This window comes from Theropithecus gelada, chromosome 20 (genome assembly GCF_003255815.1).
Source record: "Theropithecus gelada isolate Dixy chromosome 20, Tgel_1.0, whole genome shotgun sequence".
NCBI lineage: Eukaryota > Metazoa > Chordata > Mammalia > Primates > Cercopithecidae > Theropithecus > Theropithecus gelada.
In genome coordinates this window covers 38,632,560-38,652,119 of record NC_037688.1, presented here as the reverse complement: position 1 = coordinate 38,652,119, position 19,560 = coordinate 38,632,560, and the positions used below count along the sequence as shown (strand labels likewise).

The window sequence follows — 19,560 nt, the reverse complement described above, 5'->3', positions numbered from 1 at the left end:
AGGTGAACATAGGGTTCACTTGGTTTTGTTTCTTTCTTTCAGGTGTCACGCTCCTGTAGTCTGTTGTCCCAATATCTGAAAATAGTTGTTTTGTATATTCAGTTTATTCTTTCATGGCTAGAAGCAGAAGTCTGGAAGATAGATTTTTAAGTAAATAGCATGGGAACAATTATATAGCTGTTTGGAAAAAGTTAAAATACCATACGTATGAATCAACTTCATCATCATCTAATAGGGCAGACATCTAAATGTCAAAAATGAAACCATACAAATACTAAGAAAACCTGGATAAATTCTTATATAACCTAGATGTGGGGAAAGTGTGCCTAAGTAAGGACCCTGAATTCCAGAGGCAATAAAGTAAAATATTAATAAAGGATCGTTTGAGGCCTGGAGTTCCAGACCAGCTTGGGCAACATAGCAAGACCCTGCCTCTACAAAAAATAAAAATAAAATTGCCTGGGCATGGCACATGCCTGTAGTCCTAGCTACTTGGAAGGTTGAGGCAGTAGGATCACTTACACAGTTGTTTGAGGCTGCAGTACAATACATCAGCCTGTGTGACAGAGGGAAACCCTGTCTAAAAAAAAAAAAAAAAAAAAAAAAAAAGGGAGTAGGAGGCCAAAATCAGAAAAATGAGCAAAAGCATGAGAGATAATTTACAAAAAGAGAAAAGATGGCCTTTAAACATGAAAAGATGTTCAACCTCAATAATTAGAGAAATACAAATTACATATACTGAACATACTATTCCTTGTCTGCAGGGAGGCAAAATTAAACAGTGTGACAGGGAATTCTGTTGACAAGGCTGTATACCCTCATACATTTCTGATGGGACTGCAAATTGTTATAATCTTTATAGAGAAATTTGCTGCCGTGTAGCAAAACTGCAGTATATTTGATTTTTAATCCATCAGTCCCACTTGTAGGAATTTTTTTTTTTTTTTTTGAGGCGGAGTCTCGCTCTGTTGCCCGGGCTGGAGTGCAGTGGCGGGATCTCAGCTCACTGCAAGCTCCACCTCCCGGGTTCACGCCATTCTTCTGCCTCAGCCTCCCGAGTAGCTGAGACTACAGGCGCCCGCCACCTCGCCTGGCTAGTTTTTTTTATTTTTAAAGTAGAGACGGGGTTTCACCGTGTCAGCCAGGATGGTCTCGATCTCCTGACCTTGTGATCCGCCCGTCTCGGCCTCCCAAAGTGCTGGGATTACAGGCTTGAGCCACCGCACCCGGCACTTGTAGGAATTTATCTTAAAAGTATAACTCTAACAGTATGAAAAAATGTATGCACAAAGTTACTTACTGCAATGTTGTTTGCAGTTGCAAAATGTTCAGAACACCGTTTCCCAAGAAAGTAGTTGAACGACCTATGGTACATCCACACAATGGAACACTATATAGCTGTTTTGTAATTTTTATTTTTAAATAGACTTCATTTTTTTAGAACAGTTTTAGATTTACAGAAAAACTGTGAATGCAGTACAGGGAGTTCCCATATACCTCACATCTAGTGTCCCTTATTATTAACATCTTACATTGATAAGGTGTTTGTTACAGTTAATAACCAATATCGATTATTTAAAGTCCTTGCTTACTCAGATTGCTACAGGTTAGTGTTTACCTAATGTCTTTTCTCTGTTACAGGATTTCATCCAGGATGCATATTACACTTAGTTCTTGTGACTCTTTAGGCTCCTGTTATCTGTGACATTTTCTTTTTTTTTGATGACCCGAAAAGGTTTGAGGCATAATGGTCAGGTATTTGGTAGAATGCTCCTCTGTTTGAATTTGTCTTGTTTTCCTCATGGTTGGACTGGGATCATGTGTTTTTGGAAGAAGACCACAGAGGTAAATTATATTTTCATCAAGGCTACATACTCCAACATACTTTATCACTGTTGATGTTGACTTTCATCACCTGGCTGAGGTATGTGTTAGGTTTCTCTACGATTTTTTTTTAGGAGACAGGATCCATTGTGTCTTCCATGCTGTAGCGCAGTGGTGTCATTTTGGCTCACCGCAGCTTCAGACTCCTGGGCCTAGGTGATCCTCTCATCTCAACCTCCCGAGTAGCTGGGACTACAGGGCATGTCACCATGCTTGAATAATTTTTTGTATTTGTATATTTGTAGAGACAGGTTTTTGCCATGTTGCCCAGGTTGGTCTTGAACTCTTGAGCTCAAGCAATCTGTCTGTCTTAGCCTCCCAAAGTGCTGGTATTACAGACGTGAGCCACTGCGCGTGGCTGGGTTTTTCCACTTTGAAGTTACTCTTTTCTTCCCTTTTCATAACTCTTTGGAAGGAAGCCACTGTGTGCAACCTACAGGTAAGGACTGGGAAGTTACCCTGTTTCTCCAAGGTGGTGGAGTGTCTACATAATCTTCTGGAATTCTGTTCTAGAGAGTTACTTGTTCTCCCCCATTTATTTACTTACCTCAGTATGGACTCATGTATATTTACTTTATACCTTAGGTTATAATCCAGTATACTTTGTTCTGTTTTTCACATTGTTCCAGCTTTGGCCCCTGAGAGTCTTTCAGTTGGCTTTTTTAAAAAACAGTGCAGCTGTTAAAGAAAAAGAAAAAAAAAAAAAAAAAAAAAAAAAAAAAAAAAAAGCGAGGCTTGCTGGCTCGGTTCTGTAATCCCAGCAGTTTAGGAGTCTGAGGTGGGAGGATTGCCTGAGCCCAGGAGTTCAAGACCTACATGGGCAACATAGTGAGACCCCCTGTTTCTACAAAAAATTTAAAAAAATTGTGTCACTAGATGACACATGGCTGTAGTCCCTCCTTAGGAGGCTGAGGTTGAGGTGGTGAGAGGTGACAACATGCTACCAGTCCTCGCTCTCGGCGCCTCCTCGGCCTCGGCGTCCACTGTGATGGCGCTTGAGGAGCCCTTCAGCCCACCACTGCACTGTGGGAGCCCCTCTCTGGGCTGCCTGAGGCTGGAGCCGGCTCCCTCGGCTTGTGGGGAGGTGTGGAGCGAAAGGCGCGGGTGGGAACCGGGGCTGCGCGCGGCTCTCGCGGGCCATCGCGAGTTCTGGGTGGGCAGGCTCAGCGGCCCCGCACGGCCGCGCCTCGGCTGCCTCCCCGCTGGACAGGGCTCTTTTTTTTTTTTTTTTGAGACGGAGTCTCGCGCTGTGTCACCCAGGCTGGAGTGCAGTGGCGCGATCTCGGCTCACTGCAAGCTCCGCCTCCCAGGTTCACGCCATTCTCCCGCCTCAGCCTCCGAGTAGCTGGGACTACAGGCGCCCGCCACCACGCCCGGCTAGTTTTTTGTATTTTTAGTAGAGACGGGGTTTCACCATGTTAGCCAGGATGGTCTCGATCTCCTGACCTCGTGATCCACCCGCCTCGGCCTCCCAAAGTGCTGGGATTACAGGCTTGAGCCACCGCGCCCGGCCCAGGGCTCTTGACCTGCAGCCTGCCATGTCCGCGCCCGCCCCCCCCCACCGCGGTGGGCTCCTGCGCAGCCCGAGCCTCCCTGACGGGCACCGCCCCCTGGTTCATGAGCCTCCCTGATGGGCACCACCCCCTGCTCCATGGTACCTGGTCCCATTGACCGCCCAAGGGCTGAGGAGTGCAGGCGCGGCTTGGGACTGGTGGGCAGCTGCTTCTGCAGCCCTGCGCGGGATCCACGAGGTAAAGCCAGCTGGGTTCCTGAGTCTAGTGGGAACTTGGAGAACTTTTATGTCTAGCTAGAGGATTGTAAATGCACCAGTCAGCACTCTTGTGTCTAGCTCAGGGATTATAAATGCACTAGTCAGCACCCTGTCAAAACGTTCGAATCAGCTCTCTGTAAAACAGACCAATCAGCTTTCTGTAAAATGAACCAATCAGCTCTCTGTAAAATGGGCCAATCAGCAGGATGTGAGTGGGGCCAGATAAGGGAATAAAAGCAGGCTGCCGGAGCCAGCTAGCCGCAACCCGGTAGGGTCCTCTTCAGTACTGTGGAAGTTTTGTTGTTTTGCTCTTTGCAGTAAATCTTGCTGCTGCTCACTCTTTGGGTCCACGCTGCCTTTATGAGCTGTAACACTCACCGCAAAGGTTTGCAACTTCACTTCTGAAGCCAGTGAGATCAGGAACCCAGGAGAAGGAAGAAAGTGCGGACACATCTGAAGAAACAAAGCAGGAAGAACGAACAACTCCAGCTGCGCCGCCTTTAAGAGCTGTAAAACTCACCGCGAGGGTCCACGGCTTCTGTCTTGAAGTCAGCAAGACCAAGAACCCACCAATTCCGAACACAGTGGGAGGATCACTTGAGCCTGGGGAGGTCGAGGTTGCAGTAAGTCGTGATTGTGCCACTGCTCTCCAGCCTGGGTAACAGAGTAAGACCCTGCTTCTGAAAAGAAGAAGAAAAAAAATTTATTTGAACTGACGTGTAATGACTTCCAGGATACATTTCTTGAAGAAATCAAAGGACAGAACAGTATTTATAGTATCCTAGCATTTGTATAAAGAAGATAAGCAAAACATATTTGTATCTCCTCATTTGTGCAAAAAGAAACAAGATAACTGGAAGCTAATGAGATTTATTACCTTCTGAGTGGTGGGTAGGAGCAGAGTGGAGGAGTGACACTTTTACAAAATCTTTTGGCTGGGGGCAGTGGCTCGTGCCTGTAATCCCAGCACTTTGGGAGGCTAAGGTGGGTGGATCACTTGAGTCCTGGAGTTTGAGACCAGCCTGGCCAACATCACAAAACCTCATCTCTACCAAAAATAAAAAATTAGCTGGGCGTGGTGATGGGCCCCTGTAATTCCAGCTTCTCAGGAGGCTGAGGCAGGAGAATCACTTGAACCTGGGAGAGGGAGGTTGCAGTGAGCCGAGATTGTCACTGCCCTCTAGCCTGGGTGACAGAGTGAGACTGTGTCTCAAAAAACAAAAAAAATTACATATTTTATATAATTCATGTTGTTTGAACTTTGTTCACGTTTCATCTGCTCCAAAAAAAAAAAAAAAAGGATAAAAAAGGGATGAGCAGGGTTGGGCAGAAAACTCAAAAATGGAATACAAGCAAAACCAGACAAACTTACTTCAAATGAGTCAGCTAATTACACTAAAGGATAAAACGAACTAACCCAAGTAATTTGAACATGTGCTAAAGACAAGGTAGAGCTGTTGTTAGTAGTTTGGATTTTGCAGTGGCATGGATTGGCGGTTCTGAAACTGGCTTCTGAGTATTCTGTGTATTCCAAGACTGAGCAAATAAGTAAACATACTGTAGATAATAAGAGACAGGTTTCTTACTGTCATAAATATGGAAGAGGAAAGGCTAGGATGTATGCTGTGATGTTGGATTGGAATTAGAGATATCAGTGTGAACTCATGGTTTTCAGTATATATAAGATGTAGAATAGATAGATATGTATGTCTATGTTTGTTTCATACATGTATTCAATATATGTTTTCCTGTAGCAATGAGCGTACGTAATGCCCAGATTTTGTTTTTGAATACCACTCTTCAGTAACAGGGATCCTTGGAGAAATTACTGATTGTAGGGCTAGGGCTGGGAAAAAACAAGAAGAACCTGCAACATCTTGTACCAGAAAGTAAGACATTTATCAAAGAATAATGGGGGCGGTTAAAAGGACAGGGGCCAGCTTGAAGGGATTCCTGCTGGCCAAAAAGGGGACAGAACAACAAAGTGATGAAAATAATATAATCAATTGAATAAGGATCCATGAGTCCAAACTCATATAAATATATAAATGGATGAAAAGGGAAAGTTTCTATTACAGTAGAATGCCAACTAAAATATAAGAGGAGTGCTAGAATTAGAAAATCACTGTTTGTTAACCGTTGTAATAGTAATTGATTTAGTCAGTAATCATTAATAGATCCTCATACTAGTGGGTGAAAAGTTTGAGGAAATAATTGGATAGTTAAATGGTCTCAAAGTGTGTACCCATAATAATTACAGAGGAAAAAGGAATAACTTTACGGTGTAGAAACTTGGCAGGTAGCTCCTTACCTAGGTAATAGAAGTTAACATCAATAATGGGACAAATTGCCATGTGCCTCTTGATGTGGTACACCGAAGACATAGCATCACTTCTAGGGTATTCCTGCCAAAAAGTCATGACCTGAATCAAGTTGTGAAGAAACACCAGACCAACCCAAATGGGGGAGCATTTTGCAAAATAACTGACCTGTACTCTTTAAAATGTCAAGGTAATGAAAGAAAAAAGGGACAAGCTGTTTCAAATAAAAGATTAAAAGATAAGAAAAATACTGTAAGAGCTGAAAAAAAAAAAAAAGATGAAAGAGACATGACAACTAAATGCAATAGCAATCCTGGACCGGGGAAAAAAAAAACCCCAACTTTTTTTGCCTTTTGCATGAATGATACTATTAGGCCAATTGGTGAAATTTGAATAAGATCTATAAATTAGATACTAGTATTAATGTTAATTTTCTAATTTTGGTAGTCCTATGGGGACTTAAATTTAAGTCCTTGTTTTTTTAGGAAACGTGCATTGTATCTGCAACTTAATCGGTTCAGAAGAAAAGCTCGTGTGTGTATGTAAGAGCTAGAAGAATAAAGCAAATGTGAAATGTTACTATTTGGAAATTCTTTGCACTGTTCTTGCAACTTTTCTTCAACTTTGAAATTGACAGTTGTTTTTAAAGATATCTCCGGTCATCAGGTTTTACCTAAGTGATCTTTCTGAAGACTTGCACTTTTTAAGTGTTAAATTGAGCCCAGGAGTTTGAGGGTATAGTGAGCAGTGGTGTCACTCTGACACTTCAGCCTGGGCAATGGAGCCAGACTGTGTCTCTCAACAGCAACACCACCACCTAGTGACTTAAAACAGCTATAATTCTGCAGGTCCAGATCTGGGGGAGAAAATGTTAATTAAAAGTTTATGGGGAGGATGGGTGACAAAGCAAGACTCCGTCTCAAATAAAAAAAAAAGTTTGTGGGGAGGATGTCTCGCTCTGTCACCCAGGCTCGAGTGCAGTGGCACTATCAAAGTTCACAGCAGCGTTGAACTCCTGGGCTCAAGTGATCCTTCTGCCTCATCCTCCTGAGTAGATGGGACTATAGGTGTGTGCCATCATGCTTGGATAATTCAATTTTTTTTTTCCCCCCCTCTTAGAGAGAGGCTCTCCTGTGTTGCCCAGGCTGGTCTCAAACTCCTGGCCTCAAGTTGTCTTCCTACTTTGGCCTCCCAAAGTGCTGGGATTACAGGCATGAGCCACTGTGCCTGCCCTGATCCCAGTTATTTAATTAATAAATTGAGTGAATTATATTATCTAAGATGTCTTTTAGCCCTGAGTTTGTGTAATTCTGTTTTAGTCTTTTTTTGTTGATTAGTCCGTCTTTCTGAATGCCCCTGTCTGTGCTGGAATGCTGCAGTGCTCTCCAGTCTGCTTGAAGTGCCTGAGTGTTTTATCTCCAAATAGCCTACCTTGCTGTGCTTTTATCATTCTTTCTGTGCTTTTTTAGTTCTGCTGTGATCTTTGCAGACAAATGTTATTTCCACAGCTTTCAGGTGTCTGTGGGTGACTTCTGATCTACTGGCCTATTTTGCCTACATTTGTCAGCAAGACTTAGATATTCTTTCCATCTGAAGGTAAAATACAGAATTTAGAACAGCTGATTTCCTCAAAGCTACTTGGAATTCCTTATGTATTTTTTCTGATTTATAAAAGTAATATGTCAGTTATACATATCATTTTAGATAGTATAAAAGAGGTAGGAAAGTGTAAAGCAAACAAAAATTAACCTTTTGTTCAACCATCCAGAGATAAACTCATTAAGAACTGGATTTTTTCACCATTTTAAAATTTTTGTATTTTGCCTTTTTCTCTTCTTCTTCTTAGCATTTTGAAATGCCCACATTTTTTCCATCATGAGAAAATACATAAGATTCCTTCCCATAATCCCAGCCTTCTGGTATCTTGTGGTAGCGTCTGTTTCAGAGCTGACTCTTGAAAGAACACTGCTTTCTTCTTTCAGTTTGGGTTCTACCCTCACTAGGGTCCCAGAACTACCAAGATCACTAATGACTGCCCTGCTGCCAAATTTGGTGGATGTTTTCAGTAGTTACCTCATTTTTCTCCCAGCAGCATTTGATTCCCTCTCAAAACACTCTTCCACAGGCTTCTACCATAACTTTCTCTTCCCTGGTTTTCCTTAAGTTTCTTTGGCCACTCTTCAGGCTACCCCAGGCCACACCTTCCTGCAAAAAATCATTCATTTTCCTGGTTTCAGTAACTCTCAAATCTGTATCTCTGGCTCAGATTTCCTCTGAGTTCCAGGTCTGTTTATCTCAGCTAGACAGTGGACTTAAGCGTTCCACCAGTAAACTCAACATGTCCAGATACAAATTTATCTTCTCTCTTTTTAAAACCTCCACTGTCATTCTTAGCTGAAAGCCAATGTCATCTTTAATTCCTCCATCTGCCTCACCTCTTCCTGTGAGTCTTTACCAGGTGCTGTTCTCTGCCGAATCTCTCTTGAACCATTGTTCTTCTTTGCCAGGGCCCCTGCCATAGTCCGTGCCAACACTTTTATTGGGGCCACCTGTAAAGGACTTCTATCTGGTCTCCTGGTGGTTTTGTTTTCTTTTTTGTCTAAATCAGTTTTCCACCCTGGATGTAGAGTGATGTTTCAAAAATAAGTTTAATCATTGTTACCTTTTTTTTTTTTTTTTCCGAGGTGGAATCTTACTCTGTCTCCCAGGCTGTAGTACAGTGGTGGGATCTCAGCTCACTGCAGCTGTTAGGAATCTGCATTTTATTTATTTATTTTATTTTCGATGCAGGGTTTCACTCTGTCGCCCAGGCTGGAGTGCAGTGGCGCGATCTCGGCTCACGTACAACCTCTGTCTTCCGGGTTCAAGCGATTCTCCTGCCTCAGCCTCCCGAGTAGCTGGGATTACAGGCGCCCGCCATTACGCCTGGCTAATTTTTGTATTTTTAGTAGAGACGGGGTTTCACCATGTTGGCCTAGGCTGGCCTGAAACTCCTGACCTCAGGTGATCCGCCCAAAGTGCTGGGATTACAGGCGTGAGCCACTGTGCCTGGCTCATTGTCACCTTTTTAATAGATCCTTTTGGCTATAGAATGCATTATAAATGTCTTGCCTTGTGTTTCAAGTCCTTAATGAAACTCATCCTTAAGTAGCTGTTAGTCTTCACCACTCTCCCACAGCTCCTTCCCCCTCATTGCTGTGGTAGTTTTTTTTTTTTTTTTTTTGCAGGTACATGGGAGAATGGAATTTCTGTCTTCCAAGCCTTGATTTTTGTACTTGCTTTTTCTTTGCTGAACTTAGTGCATTCCTTCTGGCTCCACTTACTGTTTTCTAAACCAGGTTTTATCATCCATCAGGTTTTCTTCAGCTTAGTTGGTCATTTCCTTTTCCCTTTCCTGGCCTAGATTCTCCTGGTGCAGTCACTCTGTTTGTGTAGCATCATACACAGTGCCTTTCTGCTTCGTGGCAGTTCTCACACTTTTTGGTCTCAGGACTCCTTTACACTCTTTTAACATTATTGAGGACTCTTGGGAGCTATTGTTTATGTGGGTGATACGTACAATATTTGTTGGATTAGAAATGAAGACTGAGAAATTAAAAACATTATTTTAAAGTTACAATGATAAATTATAATTTTACATGGTCAGATGACATGTTAGCATAGTTATTTTTCACAAAAATTTTACTTTTCAAACCAGAACAAAGCGAAAAGAATGACATCGCTTTTCATTTTTTTAATGTCTGAATTAATAAAGTATACCTGAATTCTCATGTCTGCCTCTACATTCAATCTGTTGTAATGTTAGACTTCATGTAGCCTCGGGAAAACTTCACTGTACCCTTGTGAGAGGATGAAAATGAACAAAACAAATGTTTTTGTGTTATTGAGAAGATAGTTTTGACCTTGTGCATTCCCTGCAAAGGTCTCAGGAACCCCTGGTTGTCTCTGGACTACACTTTGAGAACCACTGCTTTATGGCAATCACTTCTTATTTGTCTTTTTCCCTCTGACTATGTACTGTGAGAGTAGGGCCCAGATCCACCTTGCTCACTTCTGCATCCCTGGTGCCTGGGACATTGTTCTTTATGTAAAAGGTTTGCAGATACCTATTGATTCACTTATTCAATCAATTGCTCGGTTGGTTTGGTTCTCAAGAAATTGACACCAGGCACTAGAGACTTACTCTATATAAGTATGAGAAACTTGTAGCCTGCGGGAATTTCTTCTACCAATTTCTCTGAGGCATTTGGGTCTGATATTTTTCATGTTAACATCACAAAAGTATAATTCTCATTTTACCTTAGTTAGGTAAAAGGAAGCATATAAATTAGTTTTTGTCATGGATTTTTGAATTAAGATGTACATGTATGGAATGATATGAATAAATGTCAACTATGAAATATTGTCTAACATTTGAAAACTGCTTGACTAGAAGGGGTGAAAATTCACTGTCATGTTTATTTGTTGTCAAGGAAGTAGTATAGGAAAAATACACAGGAAATACTTATTCTTTGGGAATGATAGAGGAAAGAAAAAAGTAAAATAAAAATTAAGTACAGAAAGTTTTTTAAATTAAAACATTTATTCTGGAAAGGTCATTAAGTAACAAACAGGAGACTTTAGTCTATCTTAAATGCTTCCTGGAAAAACTGACCACTTACTCAGTGTGGACTTGAAACGTACATTTAAAATGGTGGTGAAGCAGGAAAAAAAGAAATAGCATGAGGCATAGCTTATTAATTATGTGTTGTCTGGTTTCCATGAAAGTCTTAATTAGAACGAAAAGGAAAAGATGTGCTTATTATTACAACTACCAAGTTCAGCATATATGACCTGTCATTATAAAACAGATCACCATGCTATCTGACCCACCCTTGAAAATCGTGAAGTGCAAACACACTAATTACGTTCCTACTGGATTTCAGGTTCTTAACTTCAGGCTTCAGCTTAACCTGCTTCAGAGAGCACTCATACTTTCTGCCACGATGATACTCACAGGACTAGAAACAGCTAGGAGATTTTATTTTTTAAATCAAACTGAACTTCAGGCAGATTTCCTTGTATTATAAATTAGTGGCTTGTCTATATGACCTTTGTAGGGCATCTAATGATAGTGTTATTTTTTTTTTTTTTTCTTCCCAATACGGAGTTTTGCTCTTGTTGCCCAGGCTGGAATGCAATGGCACGATCTCTGCTCACCGCGACCTCCACCTCCCAGATTCAAGCAATTCTCCTGCCTCAGCTCCGGAGTAGTTGGGATTACAGGCATGTGCCACCATGCCTGGCTAATTTTGTATTTTTAGTAGAGATGGGGTTTCTCCATGTTGGTCAGGCTGGTCTCAAACTCCCGACCTGAGGTGATCTGCCCACCTTGGCCTCCCAAAGTGCTGAGATTATAGGTATGAGCCACCGTGTATGCCTGTATTATGTATTTGATGTGTTTTGGTGACATTTTGAATGGGGGCTAATGAGAAAGGGGCTCTGGCACTAAGCATTTAATAATAAGGTAACTCTTACAGGACAGTGTTCGGTAGTGAAGTTACTCTGCCCATGGCAGTGTGGCCACGCTGCAGCTTGACACCAGTCCCTGTAATAGAGAATGGATTGTGCTGATTTTAACATTTCCCTTAAGAAAAGGGTGTTAGGTTATGATAAAACATTTACACTGTCTTTGTGAGGTTTTTGGTGGGTTAGTAAGTAGGCTTCCCTTTCATCAAGAAAAAGTCTTTAAATCTTTGTTTCTACTTGCAGAATGTTTATTCCTTCTTTGTAAGAAAAACCAGGATAATTTGTTCATTTGTGTACAGTTGATCCTTGAACAGCTTGGAAGTTCGGGGCACTCACCACCATGCAGTTGAAAGTTACATATAACTTTTTGACTACCCAAAAACTTGACCGAGAGTTTCCTGTTGTCTGGAAGCCTTACTGACAGCATAAATAGTGGATTAACACATGTTTTGTATGTTATATGTATAATTTATTGTATTCATACAATAAAGTAAGTTAGAGAAAAGAAAATCATAAGGAAGAGAAAATACATTTATAGTATGGTATTGTATTTATTAATATGTAAGTTTACATCATCTGTTTACAAGATGATGTATGTCAGTCTGAAATGGTAGGCAACCCCAGCTGCAGACCTCAATCTACAGTACATTTCAAGTAGTTCAGCTTTTTCCTGTAATGTCATTACTTTTCTCTGCTTCTTGGGAGCACTTCCAGCATTACTAGTGGCGCTTCATATGGGTCCCATGGTGTTATTCAAGGTTTATGGTTATTGCAGTAAACATGACTTGCTTCCTGTGTATGTTATTGGTATCACAGGGTGTTTTAAGTGCATAATTGTAACGCTTGAGCCCACTGTAATAGCAATAGGAGGTGACTTCAAAATTATTACGGTAGTACAGTATATATATCGCAGTTAATTTTATGTAGTTGTGATTTGATACATCTTTACATTTGCTTACATTTCTCTCAACTTTGAATGGCGCTATATATGTTCTGTGTGTGTGTTAGTTTTGATAAATTTTAATGTTTTAAAATTTTTATATGTTTTATGGTAGTAAATGACAAAATAGTATTTACATTTTTTTTTTTTTTTTCCTAAGACGGAGTTTCACTCTGTCGCTCAGGCTGGAGTGCAGTGGCGCAATCTCGGCTCACTGCATCCTCCGCCTCCCGGGTTTAAGCAGTTCTCTGCCTCAGCTTCCCCGAATAGCTGGGATCACAGGCGCCCACCAACACGCCTGGCTAATTTTTTTTGTACTTTTAGTAGAGACAGGGTTTCACCATCTTGGCCAGGCTGATCTTGACGCCTGATCTCGTGATCTACCCACCTGTCTTGGCCTCCCAATGTGCTGGGATTACAGTCATGAGCCACCGTGCCCCGCCGATATTTACATGTTTTATGCATTTATGCTGTACTTTTTGTTATTTCTTTTTTTGGTATTTCTAGGCTATGGTGGTTCATCTGCGAGTTTTTTTAAATTGTTACAAATGTTCAAGAATGTTTTCAATATATTTATTGAAAAAAATCCACGTTTAAGTGGACTCATGCAGTTCAAATCCATGTTGTTCAAGGGCCAACTGTGCTTCATACATGTGATTTAACTATTACTTGTTTATTAACAAAGTGACACTGTAAACTAATTTCTGTAGGAGTATTTAAATTGTATGTGCCCTAAACCTTGGCATATTATGGGATGAAATATTTTACTCCTTTTCTTCCTTTTAGCACAACATTCTGAAATTTTTTGGTTATTGTAACGATTTTGATCGGGAGGTGAGAAAATGCCTGAGAAATGAGGTAAGAAAAGTGTCAAAGGATGGATATAGTTGAACAATAGAACATATTTGAATATTGTATGTTACTGCCATTATTGAATTTTTCCCAAATTTTTGTGTAATGGAGAAAATTGACTTTACATGTATATGACATTCCTCTGTTTAAGGGAAGAAATGAAAGCTTTTCTGGGGACAGTTTTAGAACATAGCTTTTTGGCCATGAGTACAAATGAGGAAAACAACTTCCTTGTGATGATTACTGTAGGTCATTTGGATGAATTTAATGGTTTAGGAAGTTGTATCTCTGGCCGGCAGAAAGACTTATATCAGTCACCTATTAGCTGATAGGCAGGTAATTAAAACTCTCTGGGCCTCAATTTCCGTATATAAATTGAGGAGGCTAGAATTAGGCTCTTTTCAGCTTTAACATTTTGAATTTCTTTGTAGTTATGCTTTGTGGAAGCCATAGGGATCTGATTTGACTTGTTTTGGAACACTCATCTCCTGAACTTAGGGCACGACTTGGACTTGGGCAAATAGCCACCGTACACAGTTCATTGTCTTTTTCCAGGCACTGCCAGATAAGCAGAGTGCATTTTAAACCTTTGAAAAGAAATTTGATTCAATTTGTTTCGTACATCAGATTTTTTGTGTCCAGAACTTTTTAAAATATACGATGGCTAAAATTTTGCGTTTCAGATATCATTTTTGTTATTTCTGAACTTTTTTTTTTTTTTTGCCTCAGATTGAAAAGTTTAAATATAATATTTGAAGTTGTCCAGCATCTTTCCTTTGATTTTGTTTTTTGCTCAGGCTGATTTTCCCTTCCTGGATTCCCTTTTCAGTGTGACACTCACCTTTACTGTTTGAAGAACTGTTCGGAGTTCTGACTGAAGAGTGATAGTTTGTTTCTTTTTTTCTTTTGAGACCGGATCTCTCTCTGTCGCCTAAGCTGGAGTGCAGTAGGGTGATCGTAACTCACGGAAGCCTCAAACTCAAGTGATCCTCCCACCTCAGCTTCCTGAGTAGCTAGGACCACAGGTACATGCCAACCTGTAGGGTGATCATAGCTCACTGAAGCCTCAAGCTCACGTGATCCTCCCACCTCAACCTCCTGAGTAGCTGGGACTACAGGTGCGTATCACCGTGCCTGGTTAAGGTTTTACACATTTTTTTGTAGAGATGAGAGTCTCGCTGTGTTGCCCAGGCTGGTCTCAAACTCCTAACCTCAAGCAGTCCTCCTACCTTGGCCTCCCAAAGTGCTGGGACAATAGGCATGAGTCACCATACCCAGCCTTTTTAGTGTTTTTAAATGATTTATTATAAATATTTGTCCTTTATATGAAAAAACCAGTTTACATGAAAACTACACCTAGGGCAATGTTTCTGTTTTAATAGTAAGCTTATGAGCTGGCATCTGTAATCCCAGCTATTCGAGAGGCTGAGGCAGGAGGATTCCTTGAGCTGAAAAGTTTGAGGCTAACTTGGGCAACGTAGTGAGACCCTGTCTGTAAGAAATCTCTTAAAATTTAGCCAAGTGTGGTTACACATACCTGTGGTCCTAGCTACTTGGGAGGCTGAGGCAGGAGGATCACCTGAGCCCAGGAGTTCATGGCTGCAGTGAGCTATCTAGGTCACCACTGTGCTTCAGCCTGGGTGACAGAGTGAGACCCTATCTCTAAAAAATAGTATTGCCCGGGAGTGGTGGCCCATGCCTATAATCCCAGCATTCTAGGGGGCCAAGACAGATCCCCTGAGGTCAGGAGTTCGAGACCAGCCTAGGAAACATGGTGAAACCCGACTCTACTAAAAATACAAAAAAATTAGCCAGGCATGGTGGCGGGCACCGGTAGTCGCAGTTACTCAGGAGGCTGAGGCAGGAGAATAACTTGAGCTCGGGAGGCAGAGGTTGCGGTGAGCCCAGATCACGTTACTGCATTCTAGCCTGGGTGACAGAGTGAGACTCTGTCTCTAGATAGATAGATAGATAGAGACTCTGTCTCTAGATAGATAGATAGATAGATAGATAAATAAATGAATGCATTCTAGCTAGCCTGGGTGACAGAATGAGACTGTCTCTAAATAAATAAATAAATAGGTAGATAGATAGATAGCTTATGGAAAAATGTAGCTCATATTATTTTATTTGGTGTGGCTATTTGGTTTTTACATTCTTTCAGCTGTATAACGTAGCTTTTTTTGTGTTTTTAGATGTTTTCCCCCGTGGTTAAGAAATTTTGCCACTGCTTTGTCAATTAGATCTTCATATGAAATTGTCTTCTCAGCTGGCCTGAGATCTGTTAGTGACTTTTTAGTAGACTGTTGGAGATATTTTTCTTACTTTGTCTGAGTTTGTTTTCCTATACGTTTTATGTTTTCTCCTTGATTTCTTTTCTAAGTCCTCTATGTAGTTGTATGTTATTGTATTCTCTAATTTGTAGATGTTTTTCTGTCTGCTCGCCCATCACTAATTTCTGAGTCTACACTCATGTATTTCTTCTCTACTCTTAATGCTTGCTTCAGATGCTTTCCTGCTACTCTTTGCTTCATGTGTCATCTGATTACTTCATTCCATGAAGCATTTTTTTGTTTTGTTTTTTTGAGACAGAATCTTGCTCTGTCGCCCAGGCTGGAGTGCAGTGACAGGATCTCGGCCCACTGCAAGCTCCGCCTCCCAGGTTCACGCCATTCTCCTGCCTCAGCCTCCCGAATAGCTGGGACTACAGGTGCCCACCACCATGCCCGGCTAATTTTTTGTATTTTTGGTAGAGACGGGGTTTTACCGTGTTAGCTAGAATGGTCTCGATCTCCTGAGCTTGTGATGTGCCCGCCTCAGCCTCCCAAAGTGCTGGGATTACAGGCGTGAGCCACTGCGCCTGGCCTCCATGAAGCTTTTAAGTAGAAAAAGTATATGGCCATTTCTTGTTGGGACTCTGCTGTGTCACTGCTTTTATTCTTTTTTTTTTTTCTTTTTTTTTTAGGGAGATGGAGTTTTGCTGTGTTGCTCAGGATGGTCTCAGACTCCTGGGCTCAAGCAGTTCTCCCACCTTGGCCTCCCAAAGTTTTGGATTACAGGTGTGAGCCGCTGCACCTGGCCTTTTCTTCTTCTTGGAAAACAACAACAACAACAACAACAAAAACACTAATAATACTTTTGTGGCATCCTCTTTTGTCCATCTTAATTGTTTTGTTTGATTTGGGGTTAATTGGCCTTTTGTTCTGTCTATTGTTTGATGGAGTTTTGTGAGTAACTTCATATTCATTCTTTTCCCCCCTTTTGTTCAGGGACGATCTTGACTTCCTTTGGAGATGTCTTAACATATTTTAATGTACACTGTATTTTGATTTGCCCTGTAAGTTATTTATTGGCCTGCTACAAAGTATTCTGAAGACTTTCCCTTAAGACCCTCCTCAACCTGATTGCTGGGGGCAATCCAGTAGATGTGATTAAAGGTAGATATGAAAGCTTTTTCTCAGCAGGTATCCCTCCTTGTTTTAGAATAGTGTTTTTTGATTTTTTTCCCAAACAATTTTATGAGTAGATTGAATGCATGATAGATAAAATGAATGGCTTTGAAGGGACCTCGTGCTTCATGTGTAATTTGAAGTAGCCTTTTTTTTTTTTTTTTTTTTTGAGACGAAGTCTCGCTCTTGTAGCCCAGGCTGGAGTGCAGTGGTGTGATCTCGGCTCACTGCAACCTCCTCCTCCTGGGTTCAAGTGATTCTCCTGCCTCAGCCTCCTGGGTAGCTGGGATTACAGGTGCGTGCCACCACGCCTGGCTAATTTTTATATTTTTAGTAGAGACAGGGTTTGATCATGTTGGCCAGGCTGGTCATGAACTCCTGACCTCAGGCCATCTGCCCATTTTGGCCTCCCAAAGTGTTGGGATTATAGGCGTGAGCCACCACACCTGGCCTGAGGTAGCCTTTTGACAAGGAAGGAATAAAAAGTTTGAAAACTACCATTCCAGAAGATATGTTAGAATCCTTCAGTCAAAACTTCTTAAAGATTGTCTAGCCCACCTGCTTATATTTGAAGTTACTGGCCCAGAAGAGTGAAGTAACTCAAAGTCATGAATCCCCACATTACACTGTCTCGGATGGCGGGGTTCGTCCGTGATGAGCTCGATATCACTAATCTTCAATTTCTGTGGCCTTGCTCTCCAGATCTGTGGCTCCTAGAAGATTTTGATGTTTAACTGTTCACATGTTTTCAGTTTTTTCTATTGGAATTTACTTTTACCCTTTTCCCCTTCTGCCCAGGGGAAAACACAGTCATTCACCTTTAAAGTGTGTTGGTTTGGTATATATATTGTAAGCTTGTACATATATACATATAAAAACACTTTTAAGTTTCTCTGCTTTAAACGTAGGTTAACTATTTAAGAAAATCTAAGTGCCAGGCTTCATGTCTGCTGTTATTTATAACCTGCTGGCCAGATCAGAATGCTAGGCCGAAAACCTCTTGAGGTGAAAACTGCGTTTATATGTAGCTGATTACGAAACATAGGATTTGAGGAGTATCAGGTTTGTTAACTGTTCATGAGAAGAAACCTTGGGAAGCTGAGCTATGTGTTTCTATATGAGTCAGTAGGATAGGTTGCTAAGAACCAGTTACTCTTTTGATAATGTCTAAAGAAATACAATGTGAGTTGGTCATAACATCTAGGCCCACTGTAGTCCATGTCTGTCATTGTGAGTGGAGCACTGTATTCAATTTTGGTTGTGATTTTTTTTTTTTTTTGGTAAGGGGCATTGATATTAAAGTGCTTTATAAAAAGTCAATAAAAGTCATTTTATAGGTTCGATATTAAAAGACAGAGGCTATGTTCTGTGCAGCAGTTGTAGAAACCAGCAATGTTCAGCCCAAAAGGTAGTAAGTGGGTTATCTGTAATCAAATATTTGAACATTACAGCAGACAAGAAGAAATAAAAGGTGGTAGTTTACAGGGAAGCACTTTTGGTTTAAAATGAAAAACTTTGGAATGAGTAGAATTGTCCAACAGTTAGACAAGGTACCTCTCATGGAGTTTACAGGGAAGCACTTTTGGTTTAAAATGAAAAACTCTGGAATGAGTAGAACTGACCAGCAGTTAGGCTACCTTTCAAGGAGGTGAGCCCCTCCACTAGAGGTACTCAGCAGAAGTTAGAGGACTTGTTAGACTGTGAGCCCCTGGAGAACACGGATAGAATTTGCCCGTCTTCAGTGCTTATTGAATTCATATTTTGGGAGGAAATTGAGCAAACAATTGTGCACCTATTAGGATGTAGATGCTGTACTGTATTGAATTAAGTTGTGCTAGATATGAGATATTCTCTAAGGTCGCTATTTCCAATCTCAGATTTAGTTCAATAAAAGAAGAATTTTGTCAGAACATTTTTAAAAAATTTAACCCCTGTTAACCTCAAAGAACATTTATATTTTGCAAATATTTCTAAATAATATACTGCTATAAATAGTAACATAATCTGCTGTCTCTTTTCTCCCCCCTTCTTCCTTTTATTTTTCAGTACATACAAAACAGGATCAAGAGCAGGGAGGATGGCATTGCAATGCGAAAGAAACTTTTTAATACTCCAGAGGAATCCGAAAAATAAATTGCATTTTCACTGGATGCCTTGGCTGAGAGAAGACCTAAAGACTCTGGGTTGATACCTGAAAGAATCCTATCTTATTTGGTCTCCATAATCCTTTGAATGGAAGGTGACCTGTGAGAGATTGGAACTGTGGAGAAATATGAAAACCCTGGATTCTGAGTGTTTGTTGGGCAGGGCGTTTAGTACCGTCTCCCCTTTACCAGCAAACCTGACTTCACCATGTTTCTTCCCTTTGCCTACAGCCAGTTAATATCTGAGTAACTTATCTCCCTCAATAAAAAATAATTTATTTAAATAATTTTTTTCTCCTTTCTCTTAGAGTCTCCTGGCATTAGGGCAAATAATGCCATTAGGCTTTTTCTTTCTGACAACATGACACTGAAGAGTTCTGGGGAAATACCATCAGTGTTAACTATTTGAAAATGTTCCAACTTTATTGTTTTTAAAGAGTGATTTTCTAAATGATTAAAAAAGATTTTTTTTTTTTGAGACATAGTCTTGCTTTGCCGCCCAGGCTGGAGTACGGTGGTGCCATCTCAGTTCACTGTAACCTCCACCTCCTGGGTTCAAGTGATTCTTCTGCGTCAGCCTCCCTAGTAGCTGGGGCTACAGGCACAGGCTACCATGCCTAGCTGATTTTTGTATTTTTGGTAGAGACAGAGTTTCTCCATGTTGACCAGGCTGATCTCAAATTCCTGAGCT

General features: G+C 41.0%; 1 protein-coding gene across 3 annotated transcripts in view; it reads left to right on the top strand.

Moving 5' to 3' along the window:
• CMC2 (C-X9-C motif containing 2) overlaps window positions 1–19,157 on the top strand; it is a 32,747-nt gene extending 13,590 nt beyond the window's left edge. For 2 of the 3 annotated variants that reach the window (XM_025370799.1, XM_025370800.1), the window contains 2 exons: window positions 13,211–13,282; window positions 18,772–19,157. In XM_025370799.1, coding sequence (XP_025226584.1) covers window positions 13,211–13,282; window positions 18,772–18,858 — 159 coding nt within the window. In that variant the 3' untranslated portion in view covers window positions 18,859–19,157. The remainder of the gene's footprint in view (window positions 1–13,210; window positions 13,283–18,771) is intronic. The other variant, XM_025370798.1, reaches the window with a different exon arrangement.
• Window positions 19,158–19,560: the final 403 nt, after the last annotated feature.